The sequence below is a fragment of the Natrix helvetica genome (genome assembly GCF_964273705.1).
Source record: "Natrix helvetica genome assembly, chromosome: 1".
Classification (NCBI taxonomy): Eukaryota; Metazoa; Chordata; class Lepidosauria; order Squamata; family Natricidae; genus Natrix; species Natrix helvetica.
The window spans coordinates 166,829,309-166,854,933 of record NC_138548.1 but is presented as its reverse complement, the minus strand read 5'-3'; the positions used below and the strand labels follow the sequence as shown (position 1 = coordinate 166,854,933).

Below are 25,625 nucleotides of genomic sequence, written 5' to 3'. Positions count from 1 at the left end.
ATACTTTCTTCAGATGCAGAAAGAACATCATTTCTAATGATGGGGCAACATCATGGATTGCAAGCATTATTTAAATCAGTGATGTATGTATTATTTATAGTGCAATCTGTTATAATCTTGTACTCAAAATGAGCCCCATTGTATCCAAACTAGCTTCTAAATAGGATTAGAGTGCTACAGTTACAACATTATCTTTTATAAACACTCTTTTGGACTTTTCAGTTTTCATTTGGTTCCTTAAACCTATTTCATCCTTTATTAATGTAGCAAATGCAAACTTTCACAAACCACAATAAAATGCTAACTTGAAAGTATTTTTTTTCCTATCCTGGAATATTATTCCATGAAAGCTTCAATTTTTTTTTTTAACGTAAGCCTACTCATATTTATTCAATGGTAAATTCCACTGGAATTACCTTAAATTTATTCCCAGTATGTGGTATAGGACTGAATCCTAAACTCCTTTATAATGGTTCTGCACAACTTTGAAGACTTAAAGTTGGTTTTCTTGGACATTCTAATAAACTTTGATTTCCAAGTTGCTCCTATCAAATTTGTACTCAGCCTGAAAAATGCTTATGCGCATTGTTTTTTGGTATGATTTAATCCTACAATATCTTCTGTTCTAAGTAAATAGGAAAAGGGATTTAACATGCTAAAGGTTATTCAAAGCAATCCTAAACTCTCACTGATCCTGTTGGATACTGTTCATATCTCTTTTTTCTTGTACTAGCAAAAGAAATTTCTGTCACTCTAATGTACAGATAGTTGGTTTCAGTAGTCCTTAATCATACGGCTGAAGTTCTCTCAGAAACCTCCAAGAAGCTAGGGGATTCAGGTTCTAATTCTCCATTTTACTAAATATGACCTCCCTTTAGAAATCCTAACTGCTATAGTCCTCACTTGTTAACCATTTATTCAATGACTATACAATGGTGCTGAATGAAGAAACTTACAAGTCCTCAATGTTGCAGCCGCTGCAGTCAGGTAACCGCAATTGAGACAGCTGGCAATCAAGCGACCATTTTTAATGATTTATTTTTTTATTATTCTTTATTATTGTTACAAATAAGGCAGCATACCTAATAGACCTTCTTCACAAAGTTCTTCCCCACAACAACCTTGTAAGATGAATTGGGCTGAGAGGGAATGACTGGCTCAAAGGCACCTAATTCAGCTTTCATACCTAAGGTAGGACTAGAACTCACAATCTCCTGATTTTTAGATTGATGTTTTAACCACTAGACAAAACTTATTGCCATGACCCACAGAGATCACCGTCATATTCCCACAGTGTCACTTCAAGCCAGCTTCTAACAAGCAAAGTCAATGGGGAAGCCAGCAGAAAGTCACAAGTTGCAGTCATGCGACATTGTGCTCAACGATCCATTGTGACTCACTTAACAAATGCAGCCAGAACTGACTAATTGATTTTGTTAAGTCAGGGAGTCACTTTTTTTTTTTTACTTTGAACTGTGTCACTTAGGAATGGAATTGCTGGTCCTAAATACTGTCTGTGTCTTCAAACAAATATGAGTTGCCACATACTTTATTTATTCACAAGAAAATGACATCCACCATTCTTTATTCCATAGTCCTTATAACAGGCAATTTGTTTTTGATGCATGACTTCACATATTCTTGTAAATAATGCAATATTGGCATTATTATTGGTACCCCTTAAAAGGTAGAACACAGTATTGGATTTTAATCTCTCAAGCAAACTACTTCCTTTAATTAGCATGATTTTGAATTTCTTAATTAATGTAATACCCATTATCTGAATATAAATGCAAAGCATTGCACATTGAGGGGGAAGAAAGATCCTAACTTCCCATATATGAAGACTGATCAAAAAACAGATGTTGCATTGGTCAATAATCTACTCAATGCAATGAGAAAGGTAAACATGATAAAGGAATTTAAGAAAGGAATGCGAAACTGAATTGCAAAAATGCTCTTCTGCAAACATTGTTATATTTGCATACAACATATATGTACATTTTTGGTCACAACATCACAAATAGGGTAGAGAAAAGGGCAGAGAAAGAACAATGAAAATGATAAAAGACAAACAGTATTCTGTATGAAAGAATTACCGTATTTTTCCTCAAAATCACCTTTTTCCCTCAAAAAAGAGGGTGAAAATCTGGGTGTATCTTATACCATGAATATAGCATTTTTGGCCGACTGAAACCCCACCCACTTTGCGAAAATGGATGTGCAGAGGGTTTGGGAAGCTTGCAAAGTGCTCCTGATGGCTGGGGAGCGCAAAAATGAGCAAAAATTGGGCCGGTTTTGCTTGTTTTTGCCCCCCCCCCAACTCCCAGGAGCCTCCCAAAGCTTAGCATGCCTTTTTTGGGGGGGGCAAAAAACGAGGCGTGCAGGGGGTTTGGGAGGCCTGCAGAGTGCAAAAACCTTTTTTTAAAAAATTTACCTCTTCAAAATCATCGTGCGTCTTATACTCCGGTGCGTCTTATAGTCCGAAAAATACTATATATATATATATATATATATATATATATATATATATATATATATATATATATATATATATATATATATATATATATATATATATATATATATATATATATATATATATATATATATATATATATGTATATATATATGTATGTATGTCGCTTTTTTGTGTTATATTTTAAATGTAAGTAGAAAAAGGAAAAGTTGATAGAAATTTAGAAAATTATGCATAATATATATAAAACATTTATTGGAAGATTTTCTTTCTTCTTAAAATACTAAATCACAGGTATGATACAGGGGGACAAAAAGAAACCCAAATTCATAAATACAAGGAGACATTTCCCCTGGTTTTATTTAAATTATTTCCACTTTAAGATCAGTTTCTAAATAAATGATGGCAGCCAAATTTGCTACTGTTCGAGTACTGTGATTAGAAGCTAACCCTTCTTTTGATGTAGTTTCTAATCATGGTACTTAAATGGTAGCAAATGAAAATAAAAGGAAATCTTTCTACTGTTACTGATCCAATCCAAAGCTGTATGGTGAAAGATTCGGGAGGTTAAAAGTTCTACATACATACTTCTACATAAAGCATGTAAGCAATTCTCTGAAAGATGTTACAAAATATAGTAATGCCCATCAACTCCAACAGCTTTAAAATTCATAGAAAATAAAGCTAAGGACAGCTATTAGACTAGATCGGTGATGGCGAACCTATGCCACAGGTGGCACATGGAGCCATTTGTCAGGGCACATGAGGCGCTGCCCTGTCAGCTGGCGAGCGCGCATGTGCACGCTGGCCAGCTGAGTTCACTCTTTTTTAAAGCCATTTTTCACCCTCCCCAGGCTCCAGAGCCTTTATAGGAACCTGGGGAGGGCGAAAAGAGCCTCCCCCGCCCTCCTCGGAGCCCCTCCAGAGGCTTCATGAGTTTCCCTGAAGCCACCGGAGCACAAAAAACCGGCCCTACGGGAAAATCAGAAGTTCAGGAACAGACTTCCGGTTTGCTCGGAGGGTCGTTTTGACTGCTCCGGAGGCTTCAAGGAAGCGCCCTGAAGGTCCCTCAAGCCTCCGGAGGGCTTCCAGGTGGGTGGGGGAGGCTGTTTTCGTCCTCCCCAGGCTCCTATAAAGCCTCTGGAGCCTGGGGAGGGCAAAAAAAGGATGCAAAAAATGGGGGGTCGCACCTGTAGTGCGCGCATGCACATTGGGCAGGTCGCGCATTGCATTATGGGTGTGGCACGGCCGCACACTACCCCCCTGTGCTCCCCCCACTTATAGCACGCGAGCCAAAAAAGATTCGCCATCGCTGGACTAGATGATTCTATATGAGTGACAAGACAGGCAATCTTCTAAAACATTAACAAAGCCAGTAGGAAGGCTTCTGGTTTGATTACATTATGTTACATTATAGTTATGGAAGCAAATTTGGAACAGACTCTAATTTCAGAGAACTCTGCTTTAGAGGTGATTTCACTTTAAAATTATTCAAAAAAAAGTATGACACATATTTTTGATGTATGCATGACTTTTTTCAAGGTAGAGTATAAGTCTAAAGAAGGATACCATGGTTTGATAAATCAACTGAATCAAATAAGTAACATATCCTTTAATGCACATTTTAAACCAACAATATATCCTTTGTCAGGCTTAGATAGAAAGTCGTTTATGTTTTAATGAACATGAGAGAGGAACTGCCCTCACATGAAGTCCAAAGCAATTCTGAATCTTTTTCAAAGGGTGCCAGGCCTACACTTTTCACATTCTGGCAGATGGAAGATATAAACTGCAATACATCAGGCATAATATTGCACTGGACTATCCTGCATCTCGTACCTAGTCTAAAACCAATATATATTATTGTGCATTATTAAAATTTGAAAGAAATTGACAAGACTAGGGGGTAGAAACTATCTTGAAAAAATGTTTTTTATTTCTATTACCTTACAGGAAAATAACATACCAGAGCTAATCTGGAACAGACATACTGGTGTCTATCAAACAGGAACTGAGAGCAACAAAGAGGTGCAAAATTTAATTCATATCAACAAAGCATGGGTTAATAAAGCTGTTGGAGGATGGGGGCCAGTTCTTCCAGGTAATATTAGCAACCACAAAATAAGAAAACAATTATAGTTACCTGAACAGCAAGACAGGCGGCATTATCAGAAAGCAAAATCTGTTCCTCTATAAAATAAAATGCAGTATAATTATTTAAAATAATGGTTCTTTCCTCTGCCGATAATTGCACATCATTATGAGTACAAAAATAAATGGTATACAAACACACAGAGGCAAACTGTTTTAACACAAATCACACGCCCCATTACATTAATGCCACTTTACAAAACCTGAGGCCAGAAGTCCCATAAACATTTCTCCTGATGTGTCCTATAATTTGTCCTATTGCTCCAGCAGTTAAAGAATCCCTAACAAAAGATACGTCCTAAGGTTTTCTGTTTTATTATAGGCAAAAAAAATATTAATAATCACTCATTTCCTAATAGAAATAAAACCCACAACTTCATAATTCTTCTTGCTAAAAAGTAAAAGCATTCATAAACCTATGAAAAAAACCCAGCTTGCAGTTAATATTGCAGACTTTGTCTAGGTCTGTCACACAAAAGAAAGATGACAAGTACACAGCAATAAAAATTCCATGCTTAGAAGACTAGGGCTGCTACCTATTAGTCTTCATTACTTTGCAGTCTTCTGACAACTGTAGCAGGCTGCTGAGCCCCAAATGGGGGCCATAATGTGATCTGATGATATATGAAGAGCTGCTAAAGGGAGCCTGAACCATCCTAGCCTATACATTTTAACAGTTCCTTTTTATCGAGAGCCCACTTTACCACAAGACTTCAAAAATCTGCTGCCTCAGCTATTGGTGCAGTAAATCTGCCAACTGGGCCTGCAAACCACATCATTTTACACTGCCTACAGCAGCCAATATAATGAGTCAATAATAAACCAAGGACCTTATAGGCCATGAATAGCAGGTTTATATTGGCAAATACAAGTTTAGCACAATCCTCTGACCAGATAAGCATCATAAAGGATTCCCTTTTCAACAAGGCCTCTCCTGCCCTTCACCCCCCACAAGGGCTCACTTTAATTATAAGGATGCATATTTAATGAATAAAATTTAGCTGAGAAAATAAAACACACACCTTTCAATGGCTGATACAGCACAGCGTTCTGAGGCCAAGGTTCAGCAGCTATAGGAAGGGTTTAAAAAAACACAATTTAAAAGGTGAGCATTTGTTATTGCTTTTATACCAGATTTTCTCTCAATTTAGATTGATAAGGCAGATTCCTCTACTTAATAGCTTTACCCTAATTTATTATTTTTTTAAAGAAAGATAAAAACAGAAAGTAACATTTAAGGTTAGAAAATGAAGATATATTTTTTTAAAAAAAGCCAAAAGTATCAAGAGAAAAAATAAAGAAAAACATAAAAATGACTTCTGGTTTTTCTTTTACAATCATGAGCGTAAATTTAAATTGACTTCTTACTCTATTCCAACATAATTTTCATTGTTTCTACCATCTATTATTTTCTAATCATCAAACCATATATTACAATTTAATTTCTTTCAAGTCAAAAAAAGGGTTTCCAATCGGCATTAATGAAAACCAGTGTGTTTTCTCTAATTAAAGCTATTTTGCCATCTCAGCAAGCTCCATCATATTCAACATCCACTCTTCCAAATCTTTCCATCTTTTTACATATAAAAGTCTTACTCCTGTTATCGTATAGAAAAACAAAGTTCTATGAGTTTTTCCCCAACTTATTGTCAATCAATCCCCAAAGAAAAAAGTCTGGCTTCACTTGCACATTAATCTTTAAGGTCCTCAAAATTAATGTATGTATTTGAATCCTTTTTTTTTAGCTTTTATGTGTCTACTAAGCATGATAAAAATTCCCCTCTTGTTCACATTTCCAGTATAAATTTGAAGCATTACATTTTAGGCAATTTTTTTCCAATGAAAAATACCAACAAAACTTGAAGTTGATGTCAACGAATAGATTCTTTTCCCACAGTACATAAAACAGCTTTGGAAGAGAGACTTTCCTCAGGAAACTAACACAAAGGGAAAGGTTAATTTCTTTCTTCAAATGGCTGCAATGCTTATAATTATTACCGGCACGTGCAATTTCTTTTTGCAAAAAAAACAGCAGTTTAAATGCAAACTTTGGCTCTAAGTTTAAATCTGAATTAGTAAATAAAGATGTTGCAATGTTTTTTTAGGACAGGATGGACTGAACTATACAAATAACTGGAGGTGAAGAGCTTCAAAGATAAGGTGCTGCCAAAGAAAATGGATGGAGGTATGAGACAATAGATGCAATCTTTACGCTAACCAAGAGATTTGAATCAAAAAACCCTGCAGAGCTCTAGAATGAACATAAAAGATACAAGGAAGCTGCATCAGGAGTAATAAAGCAAAAATATTTAGAAAAAATACTTTTTAAATGAACAAGCAGAAAAAGAGGCTGATCAAACAATGGGAAAAGAGAAGGGGAAAAAAAGAAAGAGGCTGCTATGTAGAGGCAAGAATGGAAACTGCAAGAATAAATAATATATGTATCAGTTTTTAGATTGCATAATCTTTCCCCAGTCCAACCTAGTGTCCTCAATGTTTGATTACAATTCACACTATTATAAACTAAGAATGATGGAGTTGTTGTTGAATACACATGGAGAGTCATTGAGACAAGCACTGGCACATCTAAGTTTAATTTTTTTTTTAAAAAAAACAAGCTATTACATATTTCAATAAATAAAAATATATAATATGTATATTAATGTAAATATCATTTTGAAAGAGTGACTCAAAAATAAGCAATGAAAAATTGTGTAAGAATAAGATTCCAATTTTCATATCTCTGCTAAGGGTAACAAATTCCCTACAAATGTTAAAGTAACAGTATCCCTTTTCAAAAAGGGATATTTTTCTTTGCCAAAAAAACCCAAAACCAATCACTAAGGAGATAGATGGAAAGAAAAACCTAATATAGCAATTGAGAGCCAGTCAACAAGCCTGCTTGTTAAAAATCCCAGAAACTGCCATATATCTTAGCTGCCACACTCCTGCTCCAAAATTTCTCTAACTGTAAGGAGCATTTTACCATGATAAAGCTTTTCTATGCTGCACATTTGTGATATCTGTAATGTGTAATTTGCAGAATAGTCTATGGCCATGATGGCGAACCTATGGCATGCGTGCCATAGGTGGCACACAGAGCCCTTTTTGCGAGCACACAAGCCGTCACCTAGCTCAGCTCCACCGTGTATGCATGCACGCCTCCTGCCGGCCAGCTGATTTTTGGGTCTTTGCTGCACATGCACGGGGGGGGGGATACACATGCGTGGGTCATGCATGGATCCATGGGCGAACGGGTGGTGCACATGTGTGGGAGTTGCACATGCATGCATGGAATTGGTGTGCATGCCGGGGGGTCACGCATGCATGTGTGGGGCGGTGAGGGGAGTGCAGGGGGGAACATACACAAGGGCAGGGGCTGGGCACGTGGGGGATGCACATTGCCTTATGGGTGTGTGCATGCACTTTCGGCACGCAACAACAAAAAGGTTAGCCATCACTGGCCTATGGTGTGTGAAAGAAAAGGGGTGGGTTGGAAAGTAATATTTAAGATTAACTAAAGAATGGTGGAGGTGAAAGGATTTTTGTACAATCCATTCTGCAATTTATACAGACAAGGAAAAATTCAGCAAGCTAGGTAGCAATCATTTTATTTACTTATCAACTTAAATTCCACCACAAGAGAAAGCTATTGGGGTTATATGGTCTATAACCAAAGGTTGCTGGGAAGGGAGATGAAGATACTTTTGATGAAAAAACAGAGCCCTCTTTACAGACAAACATATGCAAGCAACATATTGTTTTTACTATCTATCAACCTTCTTATGCTGGCCCTTTCCAGATCTACAGAACTTTTGACAGTTCCCATCATCTCCAACAATACAATCCCAAACATCTGGAAAATATCAAGATAGAGAACATTGCTATCTTGCAAATTTAAAGAGGAAACATGGGGACCAAGATTTTCCTGATGAGAATATGTCTCTGATTTATTATTCAAAGTATGACTACACAGAGTTGAATGTGGTATCAGTAGTTCTGACATGCCAACACTGCCGGGCACAGTGTTCTTGCACTTTGGCATGACAATGTTGACATGCCCACAGAAAGAAACTGTGCATAAAGATAAATCAAAATACCATTCAGCGTACACTAGTCACAGATAGGAGAGATATACAATTATTGTAATTGATAAAATGTAAATGATTTGCTAAACCTATTTACCACAGCTGGTGCTTTTTGCAACGATTCCATCAGTAAAAATTAAGAATGCTGGTTCTCTGCATGACCTTGGAACCACAGTAACAAAAATGCTTGACAGCTTTGTAATTGTATGCCACTTTACCAGTGAACTAAAATTATTTTTGCACAGGAGCTAGATGGGGCTGTGAGATATGTAAATGATATGTTGCTGTTGTTCTGTCATTTCCAATTATTTGTGACTTATTCAATGTCATGTCATTTGGATATTTCAGGATCAGGATATCACCGGAGCCCAGTTTGGATTTTTCACCTTGTTTTGATTGTGTTTATTTTTTAAATGTTTTTACTTTGCAACTTTTATTGCAAACTTTTATGTGTATGTTTATGTTTTTATGCTTGTTCATTGATCAATGTTATTCAATTAAGATGGACAGTCATATGAACATGAATAGTAAATGCCTATTAATGTTCTGAGTTCTCATAAGCTCAAACCTGGATCATCAGTGATAGCGCCTAATCATCTGTCTACTTGTTGATTGCCTTTGATCCTTTCAAACAGCAGTCCTCTCCAGTGACTCTTGCCTCTGTATTGCATGTCCAATATATTTAAGCTTCAGCTTTGCTATTCATGATTCCTATGAATAGGCTATATTTACTTCCTACAGTACTGAATTATTTTTCTGGCAACCCAAAGTATTCTCAAGAATTTTCTCTAGGACCACAATTAAATTCCGCTGGGCCAGATTTCATTACCATATATTGTAAGTGGAAAACCACAGCCTTCAAAATACATATTTTTGTTGCATGTGTGATTTCTCCCCACTAACTTTTTGTCTAGAAAGTCTAAAGTACACAGAGAAGCTAGCTATATCCAAGTGTCATAATGGAATACTTTTTTCATTATATTAATATTAATCTGTTCATGCAGCGTAGACCAAGAGTCCCCAACCCCCAGAACCGGGCCGCCACACAAGTGGAGATGGTGGGCAAGCAAATGAAACTGAAACCATCCCTCTGATCTGTGGAAATATTGTCTTCCACAAAACCGATCCCCGGTACCAAAAAAGTTGGAAACCACTGACAGGTCTTTCCACTGAATGATATACAAGGTGATCAATAAAAAAAATACAGAAGACTCAAATCAAGGCAAGTATGACACGTTTCTATAATCTACTATTTAAGATAAAGTGAGCTAACGTTAAGGTGCACTAAAACCTCAACATCATCATGCAAGTCTAGAAACCCAAAATGTTATTGCTAATTCCTAAGGACCAGCATAGGATTGGTCCGTGCTCCTGAGTGAATCTTAGATTGGGAAAGATTGGTACAGACTATACAGTAGTAAATGGGCAATAGTCTGAGGCAATATAATACAGTTGCCCATAGCCCTAAAATTAAAGCTATGGTTTTAGAAGTCTTTTATGAACAGTTTTGGATGTCTGAAAATGAAGATTCATCAAGATAAATATCAATGAACTGCATTAATTTTTGTATTGTTCTAGCCAGAAAGACTACTTTGTTGTTTCTACTGGGGTTTGGGGATGATGTTGCTATAAATGTAAACAAGTCATAAACATATAAAATTCACCAGCACAGAAAAAGAATTATTCATATATTTCTGAATAAAATTGTAACTTCAAATCAGTAAAACCAAAAGAATGAGGCTTCTCAACAAGAGAGCAGAAAAATAAACACATTTTTAATGTACAGCATGTTTTTTGCCTTGAGAACAATAGGTGAAGGCATAATTTGTAGAATAATAGGCACTAATATTACACACTGCTTTAGCCCTGTCATATTTCCAATCCATCAAGTTGATTAATGTTTAAGTCTCCTTCAAGTCAACCTCGATTCCTAGTGACTTCATGGACACATCCAAATAGTTTTCTTACATTCTTCAATAATTTTTTGTTGCCTTTCCAGATTATTATATAGCCATGGAATTTTCTGGTGATTTTTCCACAGGCCGTATCAAGCCCAATTTGACTTAGCTTCCAAGCCCAGATAAAATCACACAACAAAGGTATAATTTGTTCAATAATGAAATCAAGCCAATGATTGAATCCCACCCGTGGAAGTACCCCATCTAAGAATATACAAAAGTATCTTAGTATACTATCCGTTTAGCTCTCTTATTCATGTCTTTGCAAAAACATTCTCTTTCCTTCAGCTACAATATGGTGAGAGACAAGTATTGGTCATCTTCTCAAAACATTAAGAGTAGTTTCTTAGTATATCTTTACAGTCCAGATCATTTACCTGTAGCTAACCTAATAAAATATATTGTTGGCTCACTTGGCTACTGCCCATTAAAGAACATTATCCTGTCATCCTAACCCAATGAAACATCTTACATCAAACCACAGAACAGAGAGATAGGAATATAGCCCTCAAGCGGCATAATAAATAGTGCCAACTTGAATTGTTATAAAAATATGCAACCTGATGTGATAAAAGATGAATCTATACTAAACCGTCTTTAGCTATCCCAAAATCTGGTCAATCATATTTTTTCCAACTGTTACTCATTCTTTGAAAGATCTTCAAAAAATATAACATTACTGCAGGAGCAACCAAAACACTTCTCTGTATCAATTCCCACAACCAATCAGTGCCATTTTTAAGGATGATGAATACCTCACAGAACAATTCAAGAGTCTGTCTTCTTTTCATCTCTATAATTTTCTCAATTAAGAAAATGTTATCTGATTTTAAAAGCAAATCAACACATAGGCTGAGCATTGCATAAATCAAGTAAATATATCAAGAGTATAGTAAATAGTAAATATAAGTAAATTGGGTTATTACTTATACAATATATAAGTAAATTCAATTAATTTCCTCCCAATCTGTTGATAGAGATAATAAACTACAATCTAAAGTTCAAACAAGCCAAAACATAGATAGGCAATCTTCTTCTGTACCTGGCCCCTTCCTCAATCTACTAATCACACTACAATTGCCATAGAAATTGGGCGTTGGTTCTTACTTGATACACTCATTCTCTGTTGAAGTGGACAGCAGCCAGACTGGGTTTGCTCCATCCAGTAACCAATTGGACTGAGTCTACACTTATGATGTCATCGGGCCCTTGTGGCTCCTCCCCAGTTCAGACGAAGGAAAACTGTAGACTCAAGTGAGAATTGTGAGAAAAAAACGTACATGTATCAAATCCATAGTCTCTGTTTCTCTCTCCTCCACACAAAAAAGGTTCCATTGCGTGACGCGCCCCAGGGTGGGACTGGCTGCTGTCTCCACTTCAACAGAGAATGAGCATATCAGGTAAGAACCAACGACCATTCTCCGATTAGAAGAAAGTCCAGATAGTCATTTTCGATGTGAAAATTGGCGGTTGCTTCCTCCACGGTAAGGCTTCTTGGGGGGAAAACACTGTGCATTTCTGTTAGATCTATCCTGGTGAGATCCCTGTCTGGGAGTGTAGGATTGACGTTGTGGATGGGAGAAGGAAGTTCTCCCGTCTGCCGGCCAAAAGGGCGACCTCCTATAGTAGGGAGTGGGATGACTGTCCTGTTTCTTATAGATGGATGAAAGGACATTGCACTTGTCTTTAGATTCCGTGAGGTACGGATCCAAAGGAGTATCAAATAATTGGATGCCACTGAAGGGGGAGGCCACCAGACGCCACTTGGTACGGACGTCCGCCTGCCATGGCTTGAGTCAAAGCAGACGCCTGGCCGTGACCGAAGAGGCCCTGGCTTTAGAAGCGAACCTGCAGCATTGAGAGAAGAATCAGCCGCAAATTCAACAGCTGCCCTAATCTTGTTGAAGTCCCTATGTGATCTAGTGTCAGTAAGAGCAATGCGCTCCTGAAATTGTTCAATCCAGACTAGAGCCGCTCTAGAGAAAAAAGAAGTGGCAGTGGAGGCCCTAACAGCCCAGGACCCCGTTTTTGACTAAGGTTTGGTCTGATCTTTTCTCCTCAGGCTTGAGGACTTCTTCAGGGGCTCCAGAGACCACAGTAGGGGATGACAGGGCTGCAACCAGTGTGTCCACTGGGGGAGTCTCGAAGAATTTGTGAGTTCCGGTGCAATGTTATAGAGGCGTTTGTCAAGGGTGGTTGGCTGTGGACCCTGCCCGGGGACTCCCACTGCTTCTGGATCACGTTCAGGAAGATCTTGGGAACAGGGATTATCTCCTTTTCCACAGAAGGTTCGGTAAATGGGGTACTGGGACCCTCAGTTGTAGCCGGTTCTGTTGGTTTCTCCTGTAAAGTAGAAGCTGAAGCAGAAGATGGTAAGTTAGCAGCTTTAATGTTCAAAAGTAGAAGAGACTTAAAGTGATCGGTTTTGAATAATCCGGCAAAGGTCAGGGCATCCGGGTTGACCACTTTGTCGTCAGACAGGTCTGAATCCCGCAGGTTATCTTGCTCCCCACCAACTGAAGCCTGAGAAGTAGAAGCAGAGGGATCAGGTTGTTGAGCAGTTGCAAAAGATTTATGCTTGTGGCTATGTGATGGAGCAGGTTGGGGGCGCTGTTGTAGGCCAGCAACCATGACCTGTTTGATGGTTTCAGCAATGATGGTTGCCATATCTGCAGGAGAGGTGTACATGGCTTGGGGAATCCCAGAACCATGCTTAGCAGGGAGGGAAGCCTGTTCAAAGGTGCGTTCCCTATTGAGAGGGACATTTTAAAAATTGCCTCTGTTGTCAGGTTCTATAGAAGAGGAAGACTCTGAAGAAGACAATTCCCCATCTGAATCTGCCAGTGAAGGGCAAGGGCCCATGGGAAGCAAGACAGGTGGAGCTGGAGACGCAACTTGGAGATCCTCGGGAGGAGGGGGGAGGGCTGGGCAGTATAGAATTTGTTGATGGTTTGGGGGGGGGGCTGAAATTCTTTCTCAAGAGCCTTCTGCCTTCGCTCTTCTGCCCTGGTAGTGGCTTTAGAGACTTGGGATTTACCCCTGAGGAAGGAGCCTCATTGGCTTGTCTCTTCCTACTGCTCTTCGCCCTCATGGCCCTGCCTCCTCTAATCCTCTATCTGCAGACACAGCTTGGCCAGCCATCTCCCCTGACATAAATCAAGCCACAATAAAGATAGGCAACGGTCTCACCCGTTTGATGGCCAGGCGCTCCTGATCCGGTCCACCTGGAATGATTCTGGGTTGCTGGGTAGTTGTAACAGCTGTTGCAGAGTTCGCACCTTTTTTAAAGTGGCCAAAATGGCCAACTTTTTTTCTTCTGAGGCTTTTCCAAGCCTCAAAATGGCCACCGCTATCTTCGCGGGCTTTTCCGACCTGCAAAATGGCCTCCAACACTCAATGTGACTGAGCAATACGCAAAATGGCCACCAACTTCGCTGGAACCGCTGTGCACGAAAGGGTGGTCGCGCGTCCTTCCGAGTGCCCAGAGTCAAGGAGCACCGTGGGGAAACAGTTCCAGAGCCGTAGCTCGTGAGCTAGCCGATCCGACTGCAAGGCAGGCTTCCTGAGCAAACTCGTGGCCGCAGGCAGTCAGACGGCTGAAGAGAGCCTGGAAGCAGTTTTGAATTTCCCTCCAATTTGGTCAGAAGAAAAAATGCAATTAAAAAAGCCAATTCAAAGGGGAAAAAATTGTAAAAAATCGCTAATTAAAGTTATGGTTAAAATTTGGAGGAGAGAACAATTCTCACAGCTAGTCCTGGTTGGACTGAGTCTGAACTGGGGAGGAGCCACAAGGGCCTGATGACATCATGAGTGTAGACTCAGTCCAATTGGTTACTGGACGGAGCAAACCCAGTCTGGCTGCTGTCTCCACGATCACAGGAGAACGTGATCTAGCGTATTTCCCAAATGTAGTAGCAAGCCCATTTTCAAAGGAGGTAGCAAGTATTAATACAGTAATAGTACTTAGCATGCTGAGCATACTGTTAGAAGTATGAGAAAGATCTTTCAAACCGGCCCTACCTTTCTTACATTTCCCTGCCTTCCAACTCAACTCAAAGGGTGTGCAGTCTACTCCAGCTCCTTATGCCTATGAGTACCTTTATGGATAGCTAGTTGTATGAAATGTGGTTTGACACTGATGAATCTTATCACTGTACAGTTCATGGTATCTGCCAAAAAGGCTATAAATGTGCTTACTGAAAACTATTTAGAACATCAGTGAGTAAGTGCTCTGGAATAAAACAAATAAAAATTAGAGATGATTGCACTTACAACTTATCCTGTATAACAGCAGCGAAAATTATACAAAACGTTCTATAGAATACTAGAGTATTTCTAGACAATTATGAAAAATATTTGAAAAATAAAAATATGATTTACTATCAAATCTTGTATAAAAGCAGTGAAAATTCTAGGGAAAAGTACAGAAAACAATTCAAGACAATTCTTAAAACGTATTTGGAAAATAAAAATCTAATTCTCTAAACAAATGCACTAATCAGTAATACATCCAAAATAATTATAAAAATATACTTCCAATGGCAGAATACAGATTCCAATACAAATATAGGACTCTGATGATAGTTTGAAAAAAAATTTGTTTTAAAATAACTATATATATTACTTCAACAAACATGCAACCAGCCTGATGCTTCAGTTTAAAATAATCTCTCATCCATTAGGAATGATCAATAAAGAATGCACAAATACTTCCCTTTATAAATTAGCTGCTCACTTTCATCCAACCTAAATACCTATATGAAGACATAATCAATTTCAAAATGTACTTAGGCCCTTTCATAAAACTGACCTTATACTATTCATAAAAAGGGTCAGGAAAACAAGTTCATTGCATAACAAATCAAAAAAGTGACTTGGATAATTTTTCTATATTGGACTTCAAAAGAGACCTGTTAACATTTTGAAGAATTTTGAGAGAAGTGACAAGAAAAAAGAAAAATAATTCCAACTTTATTTATTTTAAATCATCATTTTAGAGTACAAAATTACATATGCAGTACATCCATAATATTTCTTTATATTAATTAAAATTGCAATCCTATGCATACTTGCTAAGAAAGAAGCAAACTGAAGCAAATAAATTTTAAATTTACTTGCTTTGGACTATATAGGCACAAATCTAATTACAAAGTCTAATTAAAACCCCAAATGACTTTTCCATAAATAGAATGAAGCTTACATTCATGGAATGGTTATTAAATTATAAATGCATTCATATTTAGGAAATGTTTCCAAGAGGAAATCAAGCTGAATATTGTCTTCCTGAAAAATATGCTTCAAGGAATATGCCAAATCTGTTCTCCACTGAAAAAGATATGTCTATTTGTAAGAGAAGCGGGAAGGATGGTACCCTCCTGGTGGTTTATACTTAAGGCAGATGGGGATTATAATTTATATCTGGAACACTGAATCTCCCAAATCATGGATGAATTCCACAATCTCTTACAAGACTTTGTATTTAGATACTTCAAAAATGTGTCGTTATATATTTCTGATCTACCTTCTATCATACAGATGATAGAGGAGTATCTATCATGATGCTGCAAAATAGATATATGTGAAAATGAAGAAATAGGAAAAAATTAAATTAATTACAGATAGGACATTTCTTGTTCAGGATTCTTTAAAATGTGCTGTGAACTAATTTTCTCACAAAATTTCTAACCTTAAGAAATAACTCCATCTAGCTAAACAGTATAGATTGTTATGAGTATAGTAAAAGAAAAAGCTAGAAACAGGTTGGAACTATAGTCCTTCAAGTATAACTTTGACATAATAGTTGATAGCAATCCCAAGTGGGTTGAGGGTTGCTAAATTGTATTAGCCAGGTGTCTTATTATCTATTTGACAAAAATGCAGTGACAAATCATTCTTAAGATTATTTCACCAGAACTTTTTTTGTTCCATTCACCAAAAATATATGTCTGATAATATAACTCTAAAGTTAGAGCACTAGTTAATGTATTGATATCTGAATTATTGATGAATTAGTTTACAATTAACCTATACACACGCTGAAGTACACAGTAACAAAGCACTCTTACATTCTGGACATGAATCCTAGCACACAATGTTCCCATTCCTAAATTTTGTTAACTTCCACTTAAAGTTGGGCTATTGAACTATATCGGAAGAAATATATTACTGAACACACATTACAATCAGTGATACATTGCTGTCTACTCTCTCATATTTACACTTTCAATTTTTTTGAAGGAAAAAAAGCCTATTTATGTATTCTGTATCTAAACTCTTTTCATTGTGCTTTTGCAATACACCAGTATATTACTTAAACATATGCAGGTATTTTTTATCCTGTTTTCCTTATTCATTAGAAGGGCAGTCTTAGAAAGCTTAAGTTTGTGCTGCATTCTGTATATTTATTATACAGAACAATCGTGGCTCAATCTACTAAATCAAAATGCATATTTCTGGATTTATTGAAGATGAACTTCAGGGTACTCTTTTATGTCATAAAAGTTTTCTAAATATTAATGAGCAAATGGTGAAAATCTGCTTTTCAGAATAGCCTTTTTTTCAGTGTAAGGTCATCTCTCAATTTTGGTAAATAAGTATTTTCCACTCAATATCCATTGAACGAATCTTTCATTCATCTTAGGAAAATTCTTTCTTCAGACTCACTAATGTATCATTCTTGCAACCATTTTTCTTTTCCAACATTATCAGATGATATTTAAGTTGCTGCAATAAGAAAGATTAAACCTTGATACCATCTGAAAACCAAGATGTTAACTCTCAAGCAGTATAGGAAATTTATTTCCTTATCCTGAGAGTTCATTTGTGATATGCATATGATAAATCTCAATAAATCCTCATATTTGTCTGTGGAAGAATAGGTTCTACTGGGTATACCTAAAATAGATTTTAAGTACTGCAGTGTATGAAAATCAGTTTGAAATATGGTTACCATTTATAGCATTAAAGGAAAAAATATTCTTAGCAAGAGAAGCCATATCAAGCAGAACCACCACAATTTAAATCAGTAAAATTTTGCAGAGTAAAATGCAAGCAAAATAACTTCTTCATTATCTAGCCAACATCATCACGAAAAAAACCTCTTAACGCTTCATAAATGATTTGGTCATCATTTTATATTTAATCATTAGTGCATTAGAGCAACAGACTATGCTCAGCATGTTCAAACAAATGCAACTTACCAAGTAAAAGGGGCAACATTTTAGAAAATCAACATTTACTGTACAACAGATAAACAAGGAAAGCAAAAAAGCAATTATGTCTGGCAAAGACTATATTCTTTCTCTACAAAGAAAACACATTTTTAAAGAGTTGACATCCCAACTAAAGTCACAACCCACTTTGAGGCCAAGAAAAATCTTCCTTTTCTTTTTTTAAATATAATCATCCTAAGCCATTTAACTGCATATAGAATAAAGATCAATATTTTAATGCTGCCATTTCACCACAGCAGTTATAGTTAACTGGAGCTGCATAACGGAGTAATTGTTTTCATGAACAGGGTCTTCTATTAGTAGTCAATCAAATTTCATTTTTATTTTTTGATATTAAAAGTTTCACATTTATGACCACACTATGCTACTATACATTTAAGGTAGAGAAAGTGATAATAAAGAAAGAGATAGAAAATATGTTATTTTAAAAGATGAATATGTAGAGAAGACACCTCACTGGGTTAACTTAACATACACATAGTCCTTATTTACCAATGGAGTTCAATAATTGTTTGAAATTGTAACAGTGTAAAAAAACAGTGTACTGCCACTGCCACATATGAACTCAATCCTTGCCCTTATAGCCATCACAGTATCCTACAGTCATATGATCAACAATTAAGATTGATCGTCGCGCCATTTGATGGATATGTTACTGTGAAAGTCCGAAATCTGGTGAATGTCGACATTCACCGGTGAATGTCGACATTCACATAGTCGCTTGGTGTATCCGTGAAAGACCGAAATTGGTGAATGTCGACATTCAGCGGTGAATGTCGACATTCACATAGTTGCTTGGTGTATATCCGAAAATTCCCTTATCCTCTCCACACCCTTACCCTAATCCCCTTACCCTAATACCTCGGCTCCTCGCTTCCTTTGAAGCGTCTTCTATTCACGGACTTTTTTTAAAAAAAAAAAACCTGCGATCCTGCGCGGTTAGAACGAAAAGCAAAAGTAAAGCGTTACGCTGAGTTGTTACATATCTGTCACCGTGAAAGACCGAAATTGGTATGTGTCGACATTCACCGGTGAATGTTGACATTCACCAACATTCACCGGTGAATGTCGACATTCACCAATTTCGGTCTTTCACGGTGACAGATATATAATCACCATTTACATGCTTCCCAACCAGCCTGCAACAAGTAGTTAAATGGAGAATGTGGAAGTAAAATTAAGTCACACATGTGATGTTTTGCTTAATGATTATGATGACTCCTTTAACAATTGAATGGGAAGTAATGTCATAAATCCATAACGATCACATGATTTTTCACTTAGAAAACTTAGCAACAGGGCTGCTGGTCCCCATTATGGCCACTAAGTAAGGACTACCTATAACTATAATCTAATCCAGTACACGTGTTCAAAATGTTTTTGTTTTGCTGGGTGGGAGTGACTGGGTGGGAGTGATGTTGAACTGGCATGCCCACCAGGCGTGACTAGGGGATCATGTGACCGGGTGGGAATGTCGTCGAGTTGGCCATGGCCACCCAGGCTTTGTGGCTCCCGGTATTTTGTTTTCTGTGGGAAATGGGTCCAGGTGGCTCTTTGAGGGTTTAAGGTTGCAGATCCCTGATCTAAGCAGTATAAATGCAGGATTACTAGATCTATAAATCTTTCATATATGCATCCTATCTTTCTACAGGATAATGTATACAGTATCAGCTAATCTTTGTCATTATTTCCTACATCATGAGATAGATCATATTAAGAGATAGTTAATTAACCCAATGCTACCCCATGAGATTCACAGCTGAGGGCTTCAGCTATAATGACTTTATCCCGGGCATAATATTGCAAACTTCTTTACTTTAAAGGTATTATTTAAAAAAAAAAAAAAATCAGGGAGAACTAAACTAGTGCCTACTAAGTGCTTTTGATTTCAGTTCCCATGACTTCCTACCAATATAGTCATAGTTAAAATAGTTTTTATTTATTTATTTAATTTTGACACTGCCCATCTCAGGTAAATAGTTAAAATATTTGTGAATTGCAGTAAAAACATCTGAAGAACACCTGGTTGCTAGCACATTCTTAAATCACATAGTTATCTTGGCAGTAAAAGGGTACGTCCTACATTTGTATTATAATCCAAAAAACTGTAATATACTAGACATTTTAATTTTCTTATGTATTCAGTATGTAGAGTGTAACTATGAAACTAAGGTTACTATTTGGTTGTTACACTTAAGAACTCAAAACATCTTACCGTGTTTCCCCAAAAATATGACATGTCCTCATAATACAGCCATGCCACATTTTTCTGATGGGCAAAAATATACATACACCCCGCATATAAGCCCCCTGGACAACCCCCCACCTCTGGCCAGGCAGAGCGCCGCTCACCAACATAGCAGTATCCCGAAGGTGCCAAGCCGCTGGAACCTGGGGGGAGGCAAAGGTGATCGCGTTCCTTGGCGCCTTCGGGGTACCACTAGATTGGTGAGCAGCGCTGTGCCCAGCTGAAGAGGGGGGTTGCCGGGCGGCTGCTCTCTTGCAAGCGGGCTCCCCAAAACCCAGACACAGCCTCATGGGCGAATGGCTGTGTTGCGCTGTCGCAGCAGTGCAACACAACAGCCATGAAGCGGCCACGCTCACGAGCAGCCACCTGGCAAAACCCCTTTGCAGCCAGGCACAGCGTCATTCACTGACCTAGGGGTATTGCCAAGCCGCGTGAGCGCCTGTTCACCGCCGCCCGGCTCCCGCAGCTTGGCGCCTTCCAAATGCCAGTGAGTGGCGCTCTGCACGGCTGGAGAGGGGGGTTGCGCGAGCGGCTGTTCCACTCTCGCTCACCCACCTCCCAGCCTCAGGCTGCATGGCCCAGCTCTCATTACGGAGCCAGGACACCTCCGCCACCACCGCCATCCTAGCCTGGCTTTTTCTGCGGCTTCCAACTCGAGTCTTTCGGCAGTGGCCACTCTGGGCACATGCTCTATAGTTATACGCTCTGTAGGGAGCTGGCCTACAACCATAGAGTGTGCGCCCCACGGTAGATCATTAATCAGATCATAAGCACTATGGCAAATTCGTGAAGCTAAGAATATAAAAAGAAAGTGTATAAAAAGAAAATGAACAAACCACAGGCTATATCAAGGGTTTCCAAACTTGGCAACTTTAAGACTTGTGGACTTCAACAACTAGACTTCTCCAGCCAGCATGAGAAATCCCCAGCTGACTGAGGAATTCTGGGAGTTGAATTCCACAAGTCTTAAAGTAGCCAAGTTTGCAACTTTAATGTTGCAAACATGTAATGTTAACAGTCCCAAGTGTATAACTGATCATAAAAATATAAAATAGCCAATTCACTCTTTAAAGAGAAAATAAAACCACAGCACTCTCTTTTACTTACTAGAGCCGTGATGGTGAACCTATGGCACGCGTGCCACAGGTGGCATACAGAGCCATTTGTCAGGACACGCGAGGGTTGCCCTGTCAGCTAGCCAGCACGCATGCGCATACTAGCCAGCTTACTTCGACCTTCTTTTGAGGCCATTTTTCACCCTCTGAAGGTTTCCCTGAAGCCTCCAGAGCACAAAAAACTGGCCCTACGGGCAAACTGGACATTTGGGAATGTACTTCGAGTTTGCTCGTAGGGTTGGTTTTAGCCCTCTGGAGCATTCAGGAAAGCCTCCTGAAGGCCCCTAAAGGCTTCAGAGAATGAAGAATGGCACTATGGACAAACCGGAAGTCACTTCCGCTTTGCTTGTATGGTTGTTTTTTGCCCTCCGGAGCCTTCAGGGAAGCCTCCTGAAGGCCCTTGAAGACTCCGGAGGACGAAAAATGGCCCAACGGACAAACCGGAAGTCACTTCCTGTTTGCTCATAGGGTCGTTTTTTGCCCTCCGGAGCCTTCAGGGAAGCCTCCTGAAGACCCCTGAAGGCTCCGGGGGGCTAAAACCAGCCCTACAAGCAAACCGCAAGTCTGTTCCTAAACTTCCGGTTTGCTCGTATGGCTGGTTTTTCGCGCTCCGGAGGCTTCATGGAAGCTCCTGAAGCCTCTGGAGGGCTCCTGAAGCCTCTGGAGGGGGAGAGGCTGTTTTCGCCCTCCCCAGGCTCCTATAAAGCCTCTGGAGCCTGGGGAGGTCAAAACAAGCACGGCAAAAACTTTGGGGAGCGCTGGGGTCATGCGCATAGCATTATGGATGTGGCACACCTGCACACAACCCCCTACGCTCTCCCTGCTTTTGGCACGGGAGCCAAAAAAGGTTTGCCATCACTGTACTAGAGGAACACAGGATTTTCAAGCCAGCACAAAGCTGAAAAATGGTCAGATGAAGTCCTTGTTTAACAACTTATATGGTCCTCACTTAATAACAGCAATCAGGACTGCTGTTGTAGGTGCTCTATGTTGCCAACTACTTGTTCAGCAACTGTTAGAAATTGTTATAGCACTGAATGATTCCTACTTATGATTGGTCCTGATATGTTCCAACCATTGCAGCATCCTGCAGTTATGTGATTGTGATTTGTCACATTCCCTGCCAACTTCTCAAAAGCAAAGTCAATGGGGAAGCTGACAGGAAATGCAACAAGTTGCTATCGTGAATATCCCTCCCACCTTCCTGTGTACCAGGCGGCACTTTCCTTCCCTTGCACTCACACTGACCCATGTCCTCCTTGTGCTCAAATCAATCCACATCCTCCTTCCCATGACTTTCCTTTGCTCCCTCTCCCTAATTCATATGTGGCCTGCACTTGGCATCCCCCCATCACCTGTGGCATTTTTGTGCTCCTTACCCAGGACTCTCATCACTTCCCACTTGATTACACACTTTCAGATTACAACAGCAATCTAAACTGCCTGAACTGCTATCACTAAGCAATGTGATCATGTGATATCATCCTTTATATCCGCACTTACCAATGTCACTTATCAATGTCAGTCCCAGTTGCTGTTGTAACCCAAGGACTATCTGTACTTTCCATCATGTTCCATTTTAAGTAACGCCCCATTTCCTACTTAAGCTCATTTGTTTAAAAGATGCACAGATCTTTTACAGACAAAAGACCTTGACCTACTGGCACCCCCTTGAAACAGATAAGCAAGGGCTTATAAATCCCAATATGCAGATAATCTCAAAAATATAACTCACAGAATTTACAAAATCACTGGCTCCACCCTTGAAAATGTCATTTTGCATTAGCCTCCATACCTCTTTTTGCACATGGCTAGGATTGGTGGATCTAACAAAGAATAGAGGAATCTCCCAAGTCTGAAACACACCCAAAACTGTGTGTCATTCAAACATAACAAAGAAGATAACTCTTCATGTTGCATGATCATGATACAGACACTACTATTATGACTACTGAGTCACGAGAACCTCCACAGACCCAGCAACTACAAAATGTATGGCAGCAAAAAGCACTCAGGATAGGCCATTATGCCTGCCTTTATTTGTGTGGCTGGGTTGGGTTAGTTAGGCTAAGTTGGGAGCAATTAGTAAGAAAAGGTCAAGCAGCAGAATGACAACGGCGCAACTTCAGGACAAAGTTGGAGCTTTCCAAACTGCAGGCCATTATTATAGTATTTTTTTTAATCCCACCTTTTTTCAAAAAAGATGGTGAACATACATAATGCTCCTCCAATTTTCCAAACAACAACCCTGTAAGGAAGGTGGGTGGGTGGATGGATAGAGAGATGACTAGCCCAGCCAGGTTTCCTGCCTAAAAGAGATGCCTACAATTCAGTCTCCCGGTTTGTAGGCCACCACCTTCACCTCTACACCAGGCTGACCAAGACATCTAGGAACTGAGCTCCAACACTTCTGGGCTGGCAGGGTAAGGAAACAGACAAGGCTCTCCCGTTAATAATATTGACAGGCCTCCATCCGGAATGGGGTGGTGGTCTCCGAAATGCAAAAGCGAACGGGACAGCTGCGCTGAAGGAGGCGACTTATCCGGCCCAGAAAGGCATTTCAGGTTCCCTGGGCAACCCCAGCCTCTCCGCCGCCCACTCTAGCTCGGGCAACTCTCCAAAGGTCGGGCGCCACTCCTCCTTCGGGAACGCATCCCGGGCCAAAACTCCGCGGCTTGCAAAGCCCCGCGTGGAGGAGAAGGAAGGACGTTTGCACTGCTTCCCTTCCGCTCCCATTCCTGCCGCTGCTTCTTCCCGCTCACCTGCTATCTGAGTTACGAAGGCTTCCGCCACCAGGGACATGCTTCCGACGGCGGGAGAACCCCTTCCACTCCAGTCCCCAGGCCGCGTCGCAAGCGACCGAAGGTTAAGGACACCAAACGGAAAACACGGCGGCTGCGCCGACCAGCCTGCGGGAAAAGTGCATCCGGGGCCTGCTCCGCCCCTCGGAGGAGAAAGCGCCTGCTTGCAAGAGCAATGGGGAAGCCGCGCTTGGCGTCTCCTCGCAAGAGCTGCTGCGGGTCTGAGCCAGGAAGAGGTTGCGGTTCCGGTTCTCCCATTACTCGCAACCGGGGGTGTTAGATTAGTAGTTGGAAGAAGTGGACTCTAGTCCGCTGAAGCTCAATCTTTGATGGGCTCGCTAATCGCAAAAATGCGTGCATTTGAATTCAAACCTTTATTGTCAGAGTACAACATGTGTACAATGAGATTGGCTGAGCCACCCTTCGTTCACACACCCCCAACACAATACAACCCACAGTGAAAGACAGAAAATCCCTAGCCCTGCTAACAAAAATTCAGTCCTGTTGTATCATGTGAACTTATTGCACGTGGCGCTGTTTCCGCAAGTCAATCGACTATTTTGTTGTCGAGTTATTTTTCATTCAGGAGACAGCCCACGGATAAAAACTTCAGCTTGTTTGTGCGGCTGCCTATGCTTCTATATATCCTTCCAGATGGTAGGAGAATAAATAAGGGCTGACCAGGGTGTGAGGGTTTGGTTTTGCCTTTTTTTCCCCTGGCATTTTTGACAAGGGCTAAAGGTGGGGAGTGAGTACAGGCCCACTGAAATACCCAAAATAAAAATTCCCACAAAGCAGATTGCCCCAACCCTGAGATCCATTCAGGCACCAGCATTTATATGGATCGATTTATATGGATCAGGCACATCAAGCCTGGGGGTGGAGTGGAGGCAACTTTTAGGGGCCACATATGAAACGCAGTCCCTGTCAAATTATCCCTCAGTACATATGAAATAAAAAGCTATTTTTTAAAGTTTTTTTATTTTTAGACAGACTTAGACAAACAAAACAAAACAAAACCATCTTCAATTACATACAGTGTGTCAATTGGTTATAAGATTTTTGTGCATCCTTTCCATAGTCCTCACAATTTATATGAAATCACATATTATCAATCAAATATATATGTATACATTATTATCATTGTACATCATTTGTTTGACTAAAACTATTATTCCTTCATTTTAAACGAGATATTCTAGATATTGGATTCATTTATATTATAACAATTCATTAGATCATCTTAAATCTATCCAATAATAATGTATTTTTATATTGTATTCTGTGTCATTCTATAATTCTTATATTATAAAATTCTCTAGTGTCTTTCATTTCCATGTTTTTTTAATCTAACCACTGATAAAATAAATTCCATATCTTGTAATATTGTTTATCTTCTTGTTCTCTAATTTCAAATGTCAATTTACTCATTTCAGCACATTCCATTATTTTTTGAATGACTTCCTCCTGTGTTGGTATTTTCTCATTTTTCCAATTTTTAGCAAATACAATTCTAGCCACTGTTAACACATTTACAATCAGATATTTCAATT

The 25,625-nt window shown here is 39.3% G+C and overlaps 1 protein-coding gene across 1 annotated transcript in view; it reads right to left on the bottom strand.

Moving 5' to 3' along the window:
- MTX2 (metaxin 2) overlaps nucleotides 1–24,187 on the bottom strand; it is a 50,988-nt gene extending 26,801 nt beyond the window's left edge. Inside the window, exons 1-3 of the mRNA XM_081935290.1 lie at nucleotides 24,034–24,187; nucleotides 5,653–5,700; nucleotides 4,623–4,669 (exon numbers count right to left, since the gene is read on the bottom strand). Of these exons, the coding sequence (XP_081791416.1) occupies nucleotides 4,623–4,669; nucleotides 5,653–5,700; nucleotides 24,034–24,073 (135 nt within the window). The 5' untranslated portion in view covers nucleotides 24,074–24,187. The remainder of the gene's footprint in view (nucleotides 1–4,622; nucleotides 4,670–5,652; nucleotides 5,701–24,033) is intronic.
- Nucleotides 24,188–25,625: the final 1,438 nt, after the last annotated feature.